Genomic DNA, 16,425 nt, shown 5'->3' with positions numbered 1-16,425 from the left:
TGTGAAAACGTAGTTGTAAAATTAAACTTAACTTCACTGCAAAATTTAAAATTAATTTCACTGCAAACGAGTGGCAACTGTGAAGACTATAATATACTTACTTAAAAATTTATTACTAAGCGTAACTGTTTTGAAATTGTTGTAGAAAGTTGAAGTCTTCAAGAACAAAAGTGTGTAAGGGACGGCTTCAAAATTTCACACGCCGGTTCTATTGTTCTAAACAATGGAACCGTGGTTCAACCGTCGGTTGAAGTTTGAAGCCGCCCTAAGACAGTTTACCAAAGAACCGGAATTTTTCTATGCTTGTATTCCGTTTTTGACTCATTTGCCAAATATTATACACAGAGTACTATAGAACAGTAATACTGTGAGTGGACTGTGGAGTATGACTTGCGCTCTAGATGTAATTTCATTTTAATAGGATCACGAATAAAAAATAATTGTTATTCAAATGCCTACACATTAAACGAGGGTATACTCCAAGGGAAAACAAAAACCCCTCACTTGTTTGTACTATGTGAAAACGTAGTTGTAAAATGAACTTCACTGCATAATACATCCCTCAATATATGTATAGCCTATTCAGGTTTTGAACTATGTTCTATAATTTAATGTGTATTTAGTACTATCTGCTGTGTATCGTACTGAAATAATGCAGTAGTGTGATTTGTGTCCAATAAAATAATTCGGAAACTAATTGCTTTTTGTGTTATACTTATAATGCATATTTTGTGTGGGGTGGGTTTGTGTACATGATGTCTCTGAACGATTGGTATCAGATATATTTTGGGTTCCTTTGATTTCTTGCAAGGATACATATCCAAATTGAAATTCAAAAACATAGTAGGTTTTACAATAGTATTCTTTTTAAATCATCAAAGTTACTTTTCCTTCAGAAATACAGCGATTTCCCCAAAATGTTTGTTCACGGATGAAGAACTGCTGCAAACACACACCCCACCTCGGGGGTGTATGTGTGGGGGGGGGGGTGTGCAGCACACGCGTCGGTTAGTCGTATGTGTTTGTATTACCAAATGAATAATCATTTGTGATGCGATCAAGCAAAATCAGTCGGAACTCGGAAATATTGATTTTGAGATATAGCCAAACAAAGGGAATATTTCTCTTTGTTTCATATTGATTTGGAAACTCTTTAATTGCTCGTTTCTTTGGAACTGGTTGTTCAATTTCAATGGGGTTTTCTGCAAACTGCAGCTTTGTAAATGCCCTATACTATCATATAAGAAACTGAAAATTTAATATTTCCGAGTTCCGACTGATTTTGCTTGATCGCATCACATTTGCCCCTGTACCAATCTTGATTGGTACAGGGGCAAATGATTATTCATTTGGTGTGAGCTCGAAAAGGAATTTGATGATAGCCTAATCAATCTATTAATTATCAACATAGCACATGACAGGAAGAGATTGATTATAATATGACCAGTTGTCCACAATGTTTTAATATACAAGGTGTAGCATTATTATGTCAGGTAAAGAGCTTGGCCAGGAATGCAGACTAAGGGAGTGTTCAGAAATACTTAGGGGGGCTGGTAAAAGGGGGGGGGGCAAAAAAGTTTTGGACCTTAAAAGAGGGGGGACCAAACAGTTTCAGGTGGTAGGAAAGGGGGCCAAAAAGTTTTCCGCTTTAAAACCCCCAAAAAAAATGATGGCACCCAGGGATGGCACTAAGTGTACACATATCTAGTAATTAATAGAAAGATGATCAGCAACATGCAACATCTGGGTTGGTCTAAGAAATACTGGCACTTTTTATCATAGAATTTTATATATCTTCAAAGAAGGCTACAAACATGATTATGTACCAATCTGATCAAATCAAGAAAATATTGCAAATAAATTGGATTTCTTTGCACGTAAACTGCACACTTCAGTATTTCTCATTGCAAAATTATTTTGTACACATATCAGATATAGATTTACCATAGGGCAGAGTGGGCACAGGCCCAGGTGCCACGGTCTTTGGGGCCAAAACTGATACATTTGTGTGACCAAATCAATCTCATATTTGACCATTTTAGCTTTTTGCATAAATTAGTTCCAATTTTAAGCTTCAATATGGCCAAATTTTTTGCGCGGTTCGCGCGCATTTGTACTATCATAATAGCCACGGATCCAAATTATGCTGATCCAATTATATGCTGATGTGCCTATGAACCTCCAAATAAATCCTCTATTTCATTTATCCCTGTAAAATCAGATAAACACCCTGATTTGGGACAAATCTTAAGTATAAAATGAAAATTTCCTTGTGCCTGTATTTCATGCGCAATTGTCCCACCGGGAATGTTTCCTAACATAAGTATAATGTTTGTTGTACGATAATGGGGGGGTCAAAAGTTTTGTCTGTCAAAGAGGGGGGGGGTCAAAAGTTTAGCGGTCCATCGAGGGGGGTCAAAAAGTTTTCGAGCAAAAAATTGAGGAACACCAGCCCCTCTACCAAAGTATTAATGGACACTCCCTAAGTACGTAGGTTGTGAACTTGACATTCACAGGGGTACTAGTAGATGGTACATAGGTTATGTCACGAAAAGGATATTTATATTTGTTGACATTAACTTTAGATTATTTTCAAAAATCTACATGTACCTTTTTGGGGACACCCGGTACTAAGCGCTATGCACATTTGTCACGATTTTCCAAAATTAATGCAATGACCATTTTGTCATGTTGATACACATTACACAACATTAAAGGGGAAGAATGGAATGTCCCGGGGGAATGTCATCTTTCCCTGGGTAAGATTAGCCTGCAGTCCAGACCGTGGTCAGACAATAATATGAGTAGGTTTATTTTACCTTGAAGGCATGGTTAGTCTTGCAAATATGGCCTATTAAACTTTCCCCTAGGCCATCAGATATGCTATGATTAGTAGGACTACAACTGGTATATACTGGCCAATTTATACTCTTATTTCCACATCTGTTATTTTTATATGGGCCTTTAAGTCACTAGTATTAATGACAACAACATCTTTCATTTTTATTTGCAAAAATATACTTTAATAAAAGAAACTTCAGAAATATAAATTAATTCCTGATCCTGTATTGCATAAAGCCCAGGCAAAATGTTCTGATAAGGCAACGAAAAAATCACCACTGTTCTACGGGCCGTCCGACCCAGATTTTCCGTTTTACAACAGTTTTTACAGAATGTAAATTCAGTCAACTTTTTGGACAAAAGTGGATTTAATTTGACGGAAATTGCTGTGTAAATGTAAAATTAGGAGTTTGGGGCAAAAAGTAGATGAATTTGTCTTTAAAAAATCATGTGCAAAGCAATGGAAAAAATTATAAACAAATTGCAATTGCAAGAAAAAAAACCGTTTTTTTTTTTTCACCACCTAACTGAAATAATCTGATTCTGTCAAAGCACTGAACGAACAGTCCTCCACGGAAAGTGAGGTTATTTTCACTTTCGGATATGGGAAGGGATGAATAGTTTTTTAGGGGCCCATGTAAATGTTTTTGTTCACTGAAATGATCTTAGTAACAAACATAAGACTTTGCCATGTATTCATAAGTTGGTCTTCTATGCATAAATTACATGTACATCAAAATACACAAAACAAACCAGAGTTTTTAATGGTTTTTAACATAGCATTATTATGTTACCAAAGAATGACCCAAATACAAGTAAATCTTCTCAACTTAAGGGCTGTGCAAAGTTGACTTTTTTGGCATGTAGGCTAAACCTTTTGCATGCAAGTATCATAAAAGTCTGTTAGATAATATTTTCTTTTGTCACCAAGCAGTAGACTCTGGATATCAAAAAGCAATTCCCCTCCTGTTTCACTGCTGTCACAAATCCGGACCCAAATTTATGTTACTACTGTCCAATCTCCCCACAGGAGGTGTATATTTCAAATTCACGGGGTACCCATTCAAGTAACCCCGTTTGAAATTCACACTCCCTGTGCATGCTGTGTGGAAGATTAAGGTCATGTCTTCCATAGGGGGTGTATGGAGTTCAACTGGATTAATTCAAGGTTTTCTTTCCTCATCATTAATTCTATTCAACGCTTGTGACAATGATGTAACTCGTTCTAAAATCTTATCCTTGTCTTCCGGTACCAATCGTTGTCCAAATTTTTGCATAAATTTATCTGGATGCCAGATAAGCTGTTGAGTCCTTAAAAACTTCTTGAAATCATGTTGATTTTCTTTGTTAATATCACACATTAAAACTTGTATCATACTCTCTACATTCTTTGAATTCTTAGGCCACGGTACATCATCAAAGTGTAACAGATCATCTTCAACTGTATCAAATGCTTTTTGACACCTTCGTAAATAGTTCTCTTTCTGCTGAATAAGTTTGGTTTGAAGACGTTCTGATTTTCGATGTTCCTTCTGAGAACGCTCCCATGCAAATTTCTCTTTGGTGTCATCCTTGTGTTTGTGATGTGACTTCCTGCTCTCACGTTTCTTATGCTTTGATGATGATGTTGATGGCATTTCAGTTCTATGTTTCTGCCTGTGTTCATGAGAAAGTCTATCAGCCCAATCATCATAAGATTCAAATTCAGGACCAGTCCCGGGACCTGTGTGATGACCTATATGATTTAAAAAGAAACACACAATTATCATCATTATTTAAATTATTAATATCAGTATTACAATATTTATCGTATTGTTATTACAGTCAAAACTCCCATTATTTGGTCCTCTAAGTTTGTTATCCGGCTTTGTGATCTTTATAGGAAAATATGTTTTAATGCTTTGGACACCTTAATTTCATGCTCTGAATCATTTAGAAGGAAATACCAAATTTTGTTGCAACACTCAAATATCATCCTTTGTTGTTTTTATCTATATTAAGTTTGGGATTCAATCATGTTTCCGGGGAAGGGGTACATGGTTACTTCACAGGGTCAGCTTAAGTCATTGCCACTCAACCTTACAAGATTTCTCTGAATCAAGAAGTGATTTCTCTGTTGATATCAGCAAAAAAACTACAGAATAAATCGGCAACGTTTAGCCACTACCTCCAAAATACTGAATTCAACATGTATATGCGCACAAGTTCCAGGCATGACAAATTTTACTCGCTCATGCATAACATGTATGTGCCCTTCCCTCAACATTATACTGCATTATTCTGCCTCAAATGGCAAGGCCTGCACCTTGTGCAAACACTGACTAAAGGTCTGTTTGCATGTGTTTTGTTTTTGTATTTTGTTAAGACCAGTGGCGTAGATTTCTTTTTGACATTGAGGGGATGGGGTTGAAAAAATTTCTTGAAGTTTAGTGAATGCAGCACTTTTGGCGACAGAATACGCTTATTGTACAAATGCGCAAAATTTTTTGCCATTTTGCAGCTAAAATTATGAAATATGGTGCAATAGCAGGATAAATTCGCGTACTTTTGGGGCTAAAATGGCCAAATATGAGGTTAATTTGGTCAGAAACCCACTTACAGGCGTCAATATTGCGGGGGTGATTCTATGGATCATCCCCCCTGGCAAAATATTGGGTTGATTTATCCTCCCCATCCCCCCGGGATCTACGCATATTGTTAATACCTTGCCAGAATGGGAAGTACTCATCATCAGCACAGAAGTCTCCCTGCCATTCATCAAACAGTTTATCTTGCCAAGATCTCTCATCATTTGATGTACCTGAACGTCTTCTCTGCTGATCTGCAAGCTAAGAGATTTTATATATACAAAAGTTAGTTTCAATCAATCCCTATACATACCTTCTTTACATTCCAGTAGTTAATGAAATTTGCAGTATTTATCGAATGACCTGATTTGTTTCACTTGATTATCATGTGATGCTGTATTTGCTATCTGTGCATAATATGAATGCTCCGCTTCAGGGAGGTAAATAACATGTTAACTGGGTGGGCATTTGCCCACCCAGTAAATTCAACTTGCCCATTGCCCAAAAGTACCCACCCAGTAAATTACTTTGCCCACAAAACATTGGGCACAATTTAATAATTACCATCTAATTTTACTGCTTTTTTTCCTGCGTAGGAGTAATGGTGAGTGATAATTAGTATAAGATTTCTAAATACCCAATGTGAAATATAATATGGTATACAATTTTTCTTGAAAGTTGCTAAAAATTGGCAGAAGATGCATTTAGGGGGAGTGTAATGTCCACTTTTTTACATCAAAGCCAAATTATGCGGAAAAACAGGTCTACATTTCCAAATGCCTGGGTGCCATTAATTATCGCTGCCCACCCAGTAAATTATTTTCCATTATTTGAGGGCAAAAATTAATTAAATTGCCCACCCAGTAAATTATCCTTATTTACCTCCCTGCTCTGTTTACAGTTTACAACTTTCACATTATGGTCATGTTTTTATACTGGGCACCTAAAAAGGGTGGCTCTGTTGCATTCTTACTCATCAAGACATGTTTACATGTATGTCGTTTATTTATTTGATGTTTATTATGAGCTTGTCTGGTACTATTTTGTTCCTTAGACATTGGCCTTTCAATGTCTGAAACAAAAATTTATGATTTTCATTTGTACTAATTACTGCAACTCGTTCAGGCTAATTAGTCAGGGGTGGCTCATGTGATGGAGGATCATGTGGTGGAGGATCACTATGCTGTACAATGGTGATCCTCCGTCACATGATCTTCAATAAACATTATTGATGGATTTCTATTTTCTACTTGTTTCTGTACTTGATCTCGGCTAAATGATATCATGTTTAGCATTCATTGCCTCAGTATTTGTTAATTAGACAATTAAAATTTACTAATTACTTGTTGCTACACTAATAAAGTTCATTGACCTCTATTCATTTGAATAGGGATTTAATGTAGGGAACATCCAAAAGGGTGCTATGGGCAAACAAAACATGATAAAAGGCTCAAATTTCTTAAGCAGACCTTGGTTGTGATCCTCTTTACTTTAGTAAACTAAAAACTAGTAAAACATAGAAGGTTTGCGACAAATCTGAAAGAGCGCCCTCACACTCAATTTTGGTCCAAAAAGTCAATTTTTACAAAAACGCTTTGTCGAATTCTTTTTTAACTTTCAAAACTGGATTGTTGAGCTTATTTTACATCTAGTTACATACCTCAATCATGAAAATTTGCATTTCCAGTGCCAAATAAGGTATGTTTTGAAGAAATTTATATAAATATAGATAGATTTTTGACAACCCTGTATCTACATTTTGAATTACTTGACCGCCATAAGTTCCATATGACTGGGTGGGCAATTAAGTTAACTATTTTAAACATTTGTCAAATTTTTACATTATCAATGTACGTCGGGGGGTGACACCCCTAACTGAATTAATATTTTCATCCTTATTTTGCTTGTGACACCCTGTATATTTTATGGGCCACCCTGTATAATGACTCCCATTGTTTCGTTTCTGAAATCATCCAAGTATATGCTCTCAGAATATATACTTTAATTGGGTTCTAATGTAAACTTTTGAAGTTATAGTACCAAACCTGTAAAAACATGTGATTCGTTTGAAAAATACACATGCAACGCAATTGGTGCCCAACATAAAAAACATGACCTTATACTTATCTACACCGATATAGTAAATGCTAAGCTTTTAGGCAAAGATATAGCCATAACTTATAATGGGAATGAAAAACATACAAAATACAAAGCACAAAAAACTTGCATGAACCTTTCTACATGTAGTGTTCAGGGATGAACACAAGTACTGAAACTGCTTTTTAACATTTCCTGAAAATGTGTATTCCCCTATACGTTGTACAGGGAAGATCCAAGCAAAATTTCCTGAAATCAGGAAATTTCCTGAAGATTTACATCCCTGAGTGTCAGCTTCTCGTTTTGCAGACTAGTTAAAACTGCCTGAGAGAAATGGTTTATTATATTGTAACAACTTTGACAAAATATATGGTAGCCATCCATTTGTTCTACAATCCGGGCACTTGTATTTCAAGTTGTATATCACCTACATTGTACGTACAACAAAACAAGTAAAATGGTCTTTTGTCATGGCCAGATGTGACACACGAGCAGGGTTCGAAATTTTGGTTGTCCGTTCGCCCGGGACAACTAAAAAAATCGCAGGACAACCAAAATACTGATTCGGTTGTCCGCCGGACAACCATAAATCTGTAGCCAAAAGTCACCTTTGTAGGCCTACAGACAACCAAAAACTTAGACGGACAACCAGAAATTGTAACCTGGTTGTCTGTGGGACAACCATTTATTTTTCCTTATTTCGAACACTGCACACGAGTATCTCGTTTAAAGAATCAAAAACAGGGAAAATAGGGTATCTTAATCACACATTAAACACAGCCAAATTAAGAAGTCTCCAGTAGTTCCATCCCCATTTTATCAGAGTCTGATGAGTTTATGGCAAAAAAGGTTATACATTAATTTATAATTTCTATAATGCACTTTCCTTCGAAGCTTGATACCAAATTTGATATCAAAAGTTTAATAATCGTGAGCATAGGAGCCGGTGTTTGGAAATTCGTGCAATTTTAAAAATGACAAATTACGAATTGACCACGCAAAAATCAATGCATGGTATCAGCTTATTATGTGGCCTGAAGCATGCCTGTACAGGAATCATTGTACACTTGCCTGCGCACAATTGAAAGAGCGGGGTCTTTGATTTGCATTTTGACATGCATGGGCAAACCTTTAACCTGCCGGCCTATTCTGGTGACGTAATTCTTGGCACTCACGCTCGCTCCACTACGTGAAACAATTCCCTATGTCATTTTTAAAATTGCGCGAATTTCCAAACAAAGGTTTCTATGCTTACGATGATTAAACTTTTGATATCAAATTTGGTTTCAACCTTCGAAGAAAAGTGTATAGAAAATTATTATATGAATTATTTTGCCATAAAATCATCAGGCTCTGATTGGATTGGGATGGAACTAGTGGAGACTTTTTAATTTGGCTGTGTTTATTACCGGTACTCGAAAAGGGTAGCCAAACTTGGCACCAAGATGCCGACAAAAATGAGTTAAAATGAAGTAAAATTTTGATATGAAATTGTATTCAAAAGCTCCTCAAAACATGTGCTTTTTTGTTGGTTTCTAGCCCTCTAGACTGATTGCTATCGGCGGTTTGTGTTCATTGTGATTATATTAATAGTAAAATAATTGCTTACATTGTAGGGTAGGAAAACAACCGCACAGTACTTGCTTTGGGTCCACTTTACACTAATGAAAAATACTTGCTTTGGGTACTGGAGTCCTTGTATGCAGGTGCAGGGCCGTAGCAAGGTTGTAAAATGTGGGGCCGCCATGACAAATGTAGGGCGGCCAAAATACAAATATATACCCAATTTGAAATAAAGATATAACGAAAAACATCACAAATTTCTCAAAAACTGAGGCGGCCATGGCATCCCCGGCCGCCCCGCTTGCTACGGCCCTGTGCAGGTGACAGACAACTTGAAATACAAGTGGCCCCAAGGGACAATCCACTTATTCAACATGGCAAAGGTCCTGAACAGGATCTGAGGATCTTTGGACATGGTAAATGGGAAACCCTAACCCTACTGAAAGGCACCGGGGAAAGGCATCAGTAATCTTGTCTTTGTTATTGATTGGCATGTGTAATGCCAAACAAGCAGAGAAATGTGAAATATATGTACAGGTGACACATTGCTTATTTTTACAACATATGTTTTGATTCTTTTCTAACATAATATTTACCTCTGCCTCCTCTTCTTTTTCCAGTTTATAATCTGCCTCTTCAAGAAGTTGTCTAGGAGTTCTTCCTCTTTTGTTTGCAAGATCTAAAGATCCTCTTGCACTGTATTTGAGGATTGGTATTACTAAATCTGGAAATGCTGCAGGTGGAAATAAATAAAAACATCATCATCAAAAGTCACTCATTGCACTGTTAGCCTCAACTTTGTTAACAAAAAAACCACCTGTCTAATGTCTACACATCAATTGCCTCATACAATAATTCAATCTGCCAATTCTCCCACTCATAAATGAGCATCAAAAGGGTGGTTTTCTTTGTTGATAGATTAGGCCAAAAAACAACAAGTTTGTTTCCTGTAGCGTGCGGCCGCGTGCATTTTGTTTTTGATGGCTTATTGTACACATTTGAATTTTTTTCACTTACAAAGAAAAAAAGAAAGAAAAAAACCTGGAAAAATCACAAAAAAATAATATAAAACACTACTGGAGTAAACATTTACACATTACACAACAAACAAGCATAGTGAAAAACTACTGCAGGTTGAAAGGGGGTCATAAATATTCTTGAATATGAAGAAACATGATTTTTGTGCGTGTTGGAGACCCACTGTAAAATTCCATTCAATTTGCAACAAAATGGTATTTTTTATTCATTTGAAGACATGGATAATAAAAAAAACCAAAAAAAAAACCGCATTTCGCATTTGACTATTTGACCTGCTACAGGAAACAAACATGTTTTTTTTTTTGCCTTACATTGTTTTATATGATGATATCATGTGAAATTAGATGCAGCATCCCAATTTCACAAGATCTTAAATAAGTGATGACTGAGCATATTTTAAAGAAAACAATTTTCTAAGCAAACTAAATAACACTGAAGTAGAGCTATAAATACATTTTAAAAGGGGTTAGTCGCCCACCTTTGCACAAAACATTTTGTGGGACCTGAGAGCACATCAGTCACACCAAATTGCATATCAGAAGGATATTCCTTGTATTCAAAATGCAATTTGGTGTGTCTGATGTGCTTTCAGGTCCCACAAAAACATGTGAAAATGTTGCTATCCGTGCCCTTAAACCCACCATAGGGCCCTACACATTTTGTTTTTTTAGTACGATATATGTTTTATACATGTTATTTAATTTACTTGGCCAGGTTGTCCTTGCATTATTTTAGCAAAACGCAAATTCTGGGCACGTAGAACAGGGTTTTTTGTGCTATAACGCTGATTGACTTGGGATTGGGAAGTTGTTTCTTTCTTCATGGAAATGAGCTGTTATGATATTTATGTACTTTGTAATCTTTTCTATTATCGCCCATTACCCCCATTTTAGGAACAAAATGTGATTTAATAAAAACTGCCCGTGCAAATTTTCTAAAATTTTCAGAGTATGTACATGTAGTATGAACATGTAGAAATATAATCAAGTACCGGTAGTTGCCCTACCTGCTCTTCTCAAAAAATATATAACTTGTTTAATCGCCCCTAACTGTGAAATGGACCTTTCAAAAGTTTTTAAGGGGGTACTACACCCCTCGATAAATTTGTGTCTATTTTTGCATATTTCTCAAAAACTAATAACACACTGGTAACAAAATTTATGTATATTATTGGGGCAAGGAATCCAATTACTACACTGGAATTTCAGTGACCCAAGACAAGCGGTTCGTTATTTATGATAAGAAATAAGGTACCGATAGGATGTACCTTTCTTGTCATAAATAACGAACCGCTTGTCTTGAATCACTTAAATTCTAGTGTAGTAATTGGATTCGTTGTCCCGATAATATACATAACGTTTGTTCTCAGTGTGTTATTATTTTTTGAGAAAAAATACAAAAATAGTAACAAATTTACCACAGGTGTAGTACCCCTTAATCATTAGGAATACTTGTATGGTCCCGTTTTATTGTCGAAATATAAATATACCGTAGTCAAAATTGAATAAAAGTACACATGAAGAAAATATTTTCAAAATGTTACCAATAAATCTTGTTAGGTTCGAGGTCCACTAGAACATTTTCTTTCATGACTTTTTTCTAACCCATATTTTTTCAAATTAAATAATAAAACCAAGTCTCTAAGACCCGTTTAGACTAGAAAAAGTCGAATTCAAACTCAACATCAACTTCGATTAAGTCAGAGGATTAGCATAAATTAATTTGTGTTTGTGGTTTTTAATTTTGAAAGCAACATTAGCAAAAACTATTCCTGAAAAACTTGAAAAAGATAAGATCAGACATGCACTTTGTGCATGGATGTACACTATGCACCCATCTGTATGTGGTCATCAAAAAAAGCATAAATCAAGTTCCTTTTCAGTCCACATGTTTTTGTGGTTCCACCTTGTTGAAGTTTTTGGGAACCTTGAGAACAATTTCAATTTCAGGTCGATCAATTTAAAGCAAAATTAGCAAAAACTATTCCTGAAAAACTTGAAAAAGATAAGATCAGACATGCACTTTGTGCATGGATGTACACTCACAGTATGCTGTGCAGTGTGCAAATGTACGAAAATACACAAGAAAAGCTGTTGTTTATCGATATCACAGTGCCGATGCTTACCGACAAATCAACAGAGCGGAAATTCACCTCGCCAGGTCAGCAACACGCATGAAAAAGTTGAAATTCAATTCGACTGACTGTTTAGACACTTTACTTTAGCCGTCGGTATGAAGAAATCGGTGCTCCAAAAATGATTGCAAATTACACATTTGTAATAATTTTTCACCACAAAATATGTAGGTATGAAAGGTGAATTCAAATTTGCCACCAAACTGCATCATTTTATATCAAATTAAAGCCATTGCTTGAGTAAGAAAGCCAAAACTGAAAACCGTTATGTCACTTTCCGTAGCAACCAAAGTCAATCTTTGACAAGATGCAACTTTGCTACAGAAAGTGCTATGACAAAAAGGTTTTCAGTTTTGGCTTCCTTTACTCAAGGGATTTAATTTGATTTATAAAATGATGCAGTTTGATGGCAAATTTGAATTCACCTTTCATAATTCATACCTACTAACTTTGGTGTGATGCAACTTCTGCAAAGGCCAAGGAAAAAAAGGACATCATTTTCAATTAATAAACAATAAATGATGTTACCGTGTCTATAGCCATGCAACACTTTCTGTAGGGCCACGTGAAGTGCTGTGTCCCCGTTGTCATCCTGTAATGCCGGATCAGCTCCGTACTTCAGCAATAAACGAGCAGTAGCATCATCGCCATTCGCACATACCAAATGCAGTAATGTCCGGTGTTTGTGATCGGCAGATTTATTCACGTCAACACGCCGATGTTTTTTCAGAAAAGCCTTTACTTTTGGAACTGCACCTTCTCTGACATAGTCTGCTAGCTTTTCTTCTTTTGTTCTACCCATTAGTTATTGCATTGACTTGATAAAAATGAAAGAATTTCGATATTTCTGTAGACGATTTCTCCACGAAATTCACGGATGTAGAAATAATTTGTTGACATGACCCGTGTTGACCCATAACCTATGACCCAATCAGCTGGCCAAAATGTTTTCTTTACCAGTCGCTTTAATAAGGAGGCACACAGGATCACTATCCTTTTTTTTCCACCTCATAACTCGAAAACTATTTATGGAAAGTATATAAAAGTATACATTTTTTGAATGGAAATGAGCTCATAAATCCAATGTGCATTTTAGATATGCTCCCCATCATGGCTTCCATGCACACACAGTATATTGCTTCGTTTGTTTTATTTTACAGTATATTGCTCAATGTAGTAAAGATAACCTTTGAGTTGGAGCAAATATCTCAAAATTGGTAGTGATTTATGTTACCAAACTTATGTCATGATGAAATATAATCATATTTGAAGATAAAATGTGCTGACCTTAAAAGATTGAACAATGTTTAAGACTACCGCTATTCATGTGAAATAATGCATTTTTTTGTTCAGCTCCTCTATGGAGATATTTTCCATGGCAGCCATCTATGGTCATATTTGTTTCGGAGGTTCCACCAAACAAACCATTTGTTTTGAGGTCTTATATGTTTTGTTGTATGTCAACAAAATCGCTTAAATTTTCAGGATGATCTCATTTCATGTTATTATAAGCAAATGTAATGTTCCAGATAACGCTATATAGTTAATAAATAGATTAAGAAAAAGCACCTTAATGTTGCACTTTCTGTTAGTAGGCCTATTCCTTTTTGGACTTAAACTTTTTAACATGTTCTAGCAGCCGCCCTATATAAAACCGTGACACTCGAAAGGTCATACTGTAGGCCTATCTCTAGAATGAAACGTCCGATTAAGATTATTTAAACGCCAAAATGTTTCTTTCATCAATTCCCAGCCAATAAGTTAGGTCTGAATCAATTTAAAAGTACTTCAATTTTTAGTGGACATGCCTATTAGTAGAATGATTATTTTTTTTAAAATATAGGCATACGGTATAGTGTAGGCCTATATGCAAAATAAGTAGAACAACAGTTGTGCACAATAAAGCGTTGAACTTTTGAAACAAGAACTTTTTAAAGTTATTAAAAGGGCATTTCGTGATCACAGCATCACCCCCTCCCCACTTTTCTCAAAAAAAGTTGAAATTTCACTGGAAACCTCTGGCTACTAGATGGGAATTCCCATTTGGAAGAAAAGAGCTTTAATAAAAATTCCTTTAAAAGGGAAAGCCAGCTTCAATGCAGAAGAGGCCTTGTAATTAGTTTGGGTGGTGGCATTTTTAGGATCGCTCTTTTTTTATGATCCATCACTATGATGTTTCATGACAGTCCACCAAACCATCAATGATGAGAACATGCACACAGAAACAGCAAACCAAACATTAACTCCTATAACTTCCTGTCAACTCTTTAATTACTCCAAATTGTTCTGTTTTTTTGTCTTTTCTGCCTTTTAGGCTACCCTTAGCTCATTATTAATATAAAGAAATACACTGCAGTTTTTAGTTAATTGGCTAAAAACTGCCATCCTACTTGCCTTATACTTGCACATTAATTTTATATTCATTCGCAATTTATACTTAATATAGCACATTATAAAATGTATTTAAAGACTGATATTTTTCAATAGGCCTACATGTATATAAATTATACCCATATCAAAAATAGGCCCTGAAATTGCATCGAATTTTTCCCGTTGAAAACACAAAACTGATGTTTAAGATATCAATTATTTTCATAAATGACATTTTGAGTCATTTTATCCATAAAACGATACAGGATATAGGATATTTTTACTTTGACTTTTACGTCCATAAAGGTTTTAATCATGTTATCAATACACTCACATCTCATGCTGTGCTGATCTCCAGGAGGTCGGCAAATGTAAATCTAAGAACGCCTGATATAACAAGGATACTATAATTTTCCTTCGTTGATATGCTGTCGTAACTATTATAGGCCTCTCATATAACTTTTAATGTCATATTTCCTTCAAACCATAACTTTTGAAATTCTCACTCGTTTTCATTCGTTGAAACGGCAAAACATAGTTTCTTTTTCTTACAAATCGAATAACAGGTCTTACATATATTTTCACCATAAAAAGTTCCGCAAAGTAATTCAAACCAATGCTAGTACCCCGTAATCTCTTTAGCAAACAAAGACGATCTCCGAATTAGATAGCCAGCTTTAGCTGGCGAAAAGGCTGCTCGGCTCCCCCTGGCTACCTGCCCCTCTAACAGAATGTGACCTATATGAAGAGCTATGAAGTAGGGCCAATGGATTCCCCTATCCCTTAAAGCCATATTATAACATTTCTGTAAAAATTGATTAGTATTTATTTTCCATAAAATGTTAGGGCTTTTACTGTCAGATATGTCCCCTTTTAATTTTGAGCCGAACAAGTGAGGTAAAGCATAGAAATTTGGAATTTACTACTAGCGCCCATGCAGATTTCACACCACCAAATAGTATATATGGTTGTGCGCCCTTGAATTTCACTTCTCAGAAAAACCCATTGATTCTGAATTTAAGCATTAAAATGAGCAGAAATTTGCATAATTTTAGCCAAATTTGGATTGGTCATGATTGGTAATATTAATTCCTGCAAGTGTACCACAGATGGGAGAGATCGAATAACTTTTAATGATTTTAAGCAGCCTTTTCTTTACAGAAACACCGGCATGGTTTTGCCTGAAAAATAGGAAATTCCCAGACATCGTAGACTTTGAGGGCCAGTCGTAAAAAATAATGACGGTCAACCTATATTTTTCCCAACCAGAGGGATCAGGCAACTTCTGATTTCAACCATCATAGCTGTCGCTTAAAACTGAGTCGCTCCTGTGAAGAAAAAATGACGTTTTCTTAAGGCAAATTTAGCACATATCTCTATGGGACTCTGATTTGGTGGTGTGAGATCTGCATGTTGCTCCTGCGGTTGTAATGCGATACGATCCTCTGGGTGTGTGTGTATGTGTATCCCGCACGCCGTGTACGTAACTGTCCATACGTGTTCGACTAATATTTCCATCGTAATAATAAAACGCCGGTTCCATCGTTTTATTCAAAATCTCGGATTTTGACAAAACTACAACACCTAAAGTCTTGATTTTTGCAGAGTTCACCGTGACCTTTTCAGCCATAAACCCGCTAGTGAAGATTAAACCGAAATATGGAGTACTAATTACCATTAGGGGCCTAATAGTATAACAGGAGGGTGAAAGTGCATAGGAACAATGCCGGAAACTACGTCACGCTATTGTTCGACCTAGGCTACATATTTTTTAACGCATGCGTGTTCGTCAATACAGCTTTAGTTTCCTCCACC

At 35.9% G+C, this 16,425-nt stretch overlaps 1 protein-coding gene across 1 annotated transcript; it reads right to left on the bottom strand.

Moving 5' to 3' along the window:
• Positions 1–3,852: 3,852 nt before the first annotated feature.
• On the bottom strand, positions 3,853–13,124 carry LOC140136910 (NF-kappa-B inhibitor-like protein 1). Its single transcript, XM_072158559.1, has 4 exons — positions 12,769–13,124; positions 9,665–9,801; positions 5,546–5,669; positions 3,853–4,576 (listed from the first exon to the last, which is right to left on the bottom strand). Exons 1-4 carry the CDS (start codon positions 13,040–13,042, stop codon positions 4,005–4,007), a joined length of 1,107 nt encoding a protein of 368 aa, XP_072014660.1. The 5' UTR covers positions 13,043–13,124; the 3' UTR covers positions 3,853–4,004.
• Positions 13,125–16,425: the final 3,301 nt, after the last annotated feature.

This window comes from Amphiura filiformis, chromosome 17, assembly GCF_039555335.1.
Source record: "Amphiura filiformis chromosome 17, Afil_fr2py, whole genome shotgun sequence".
Taxonomy (NCBI): domain Eukaryota; kingdom Metazoa; phylum Echinodermata; class Ophiuroidea; order Amphilepidida; family Amphiuridae; genus Amphiura; species Amphiura filiformis.
This window is presented reverse-complemented; position numbering and strand designations above follow the sequence as displayed.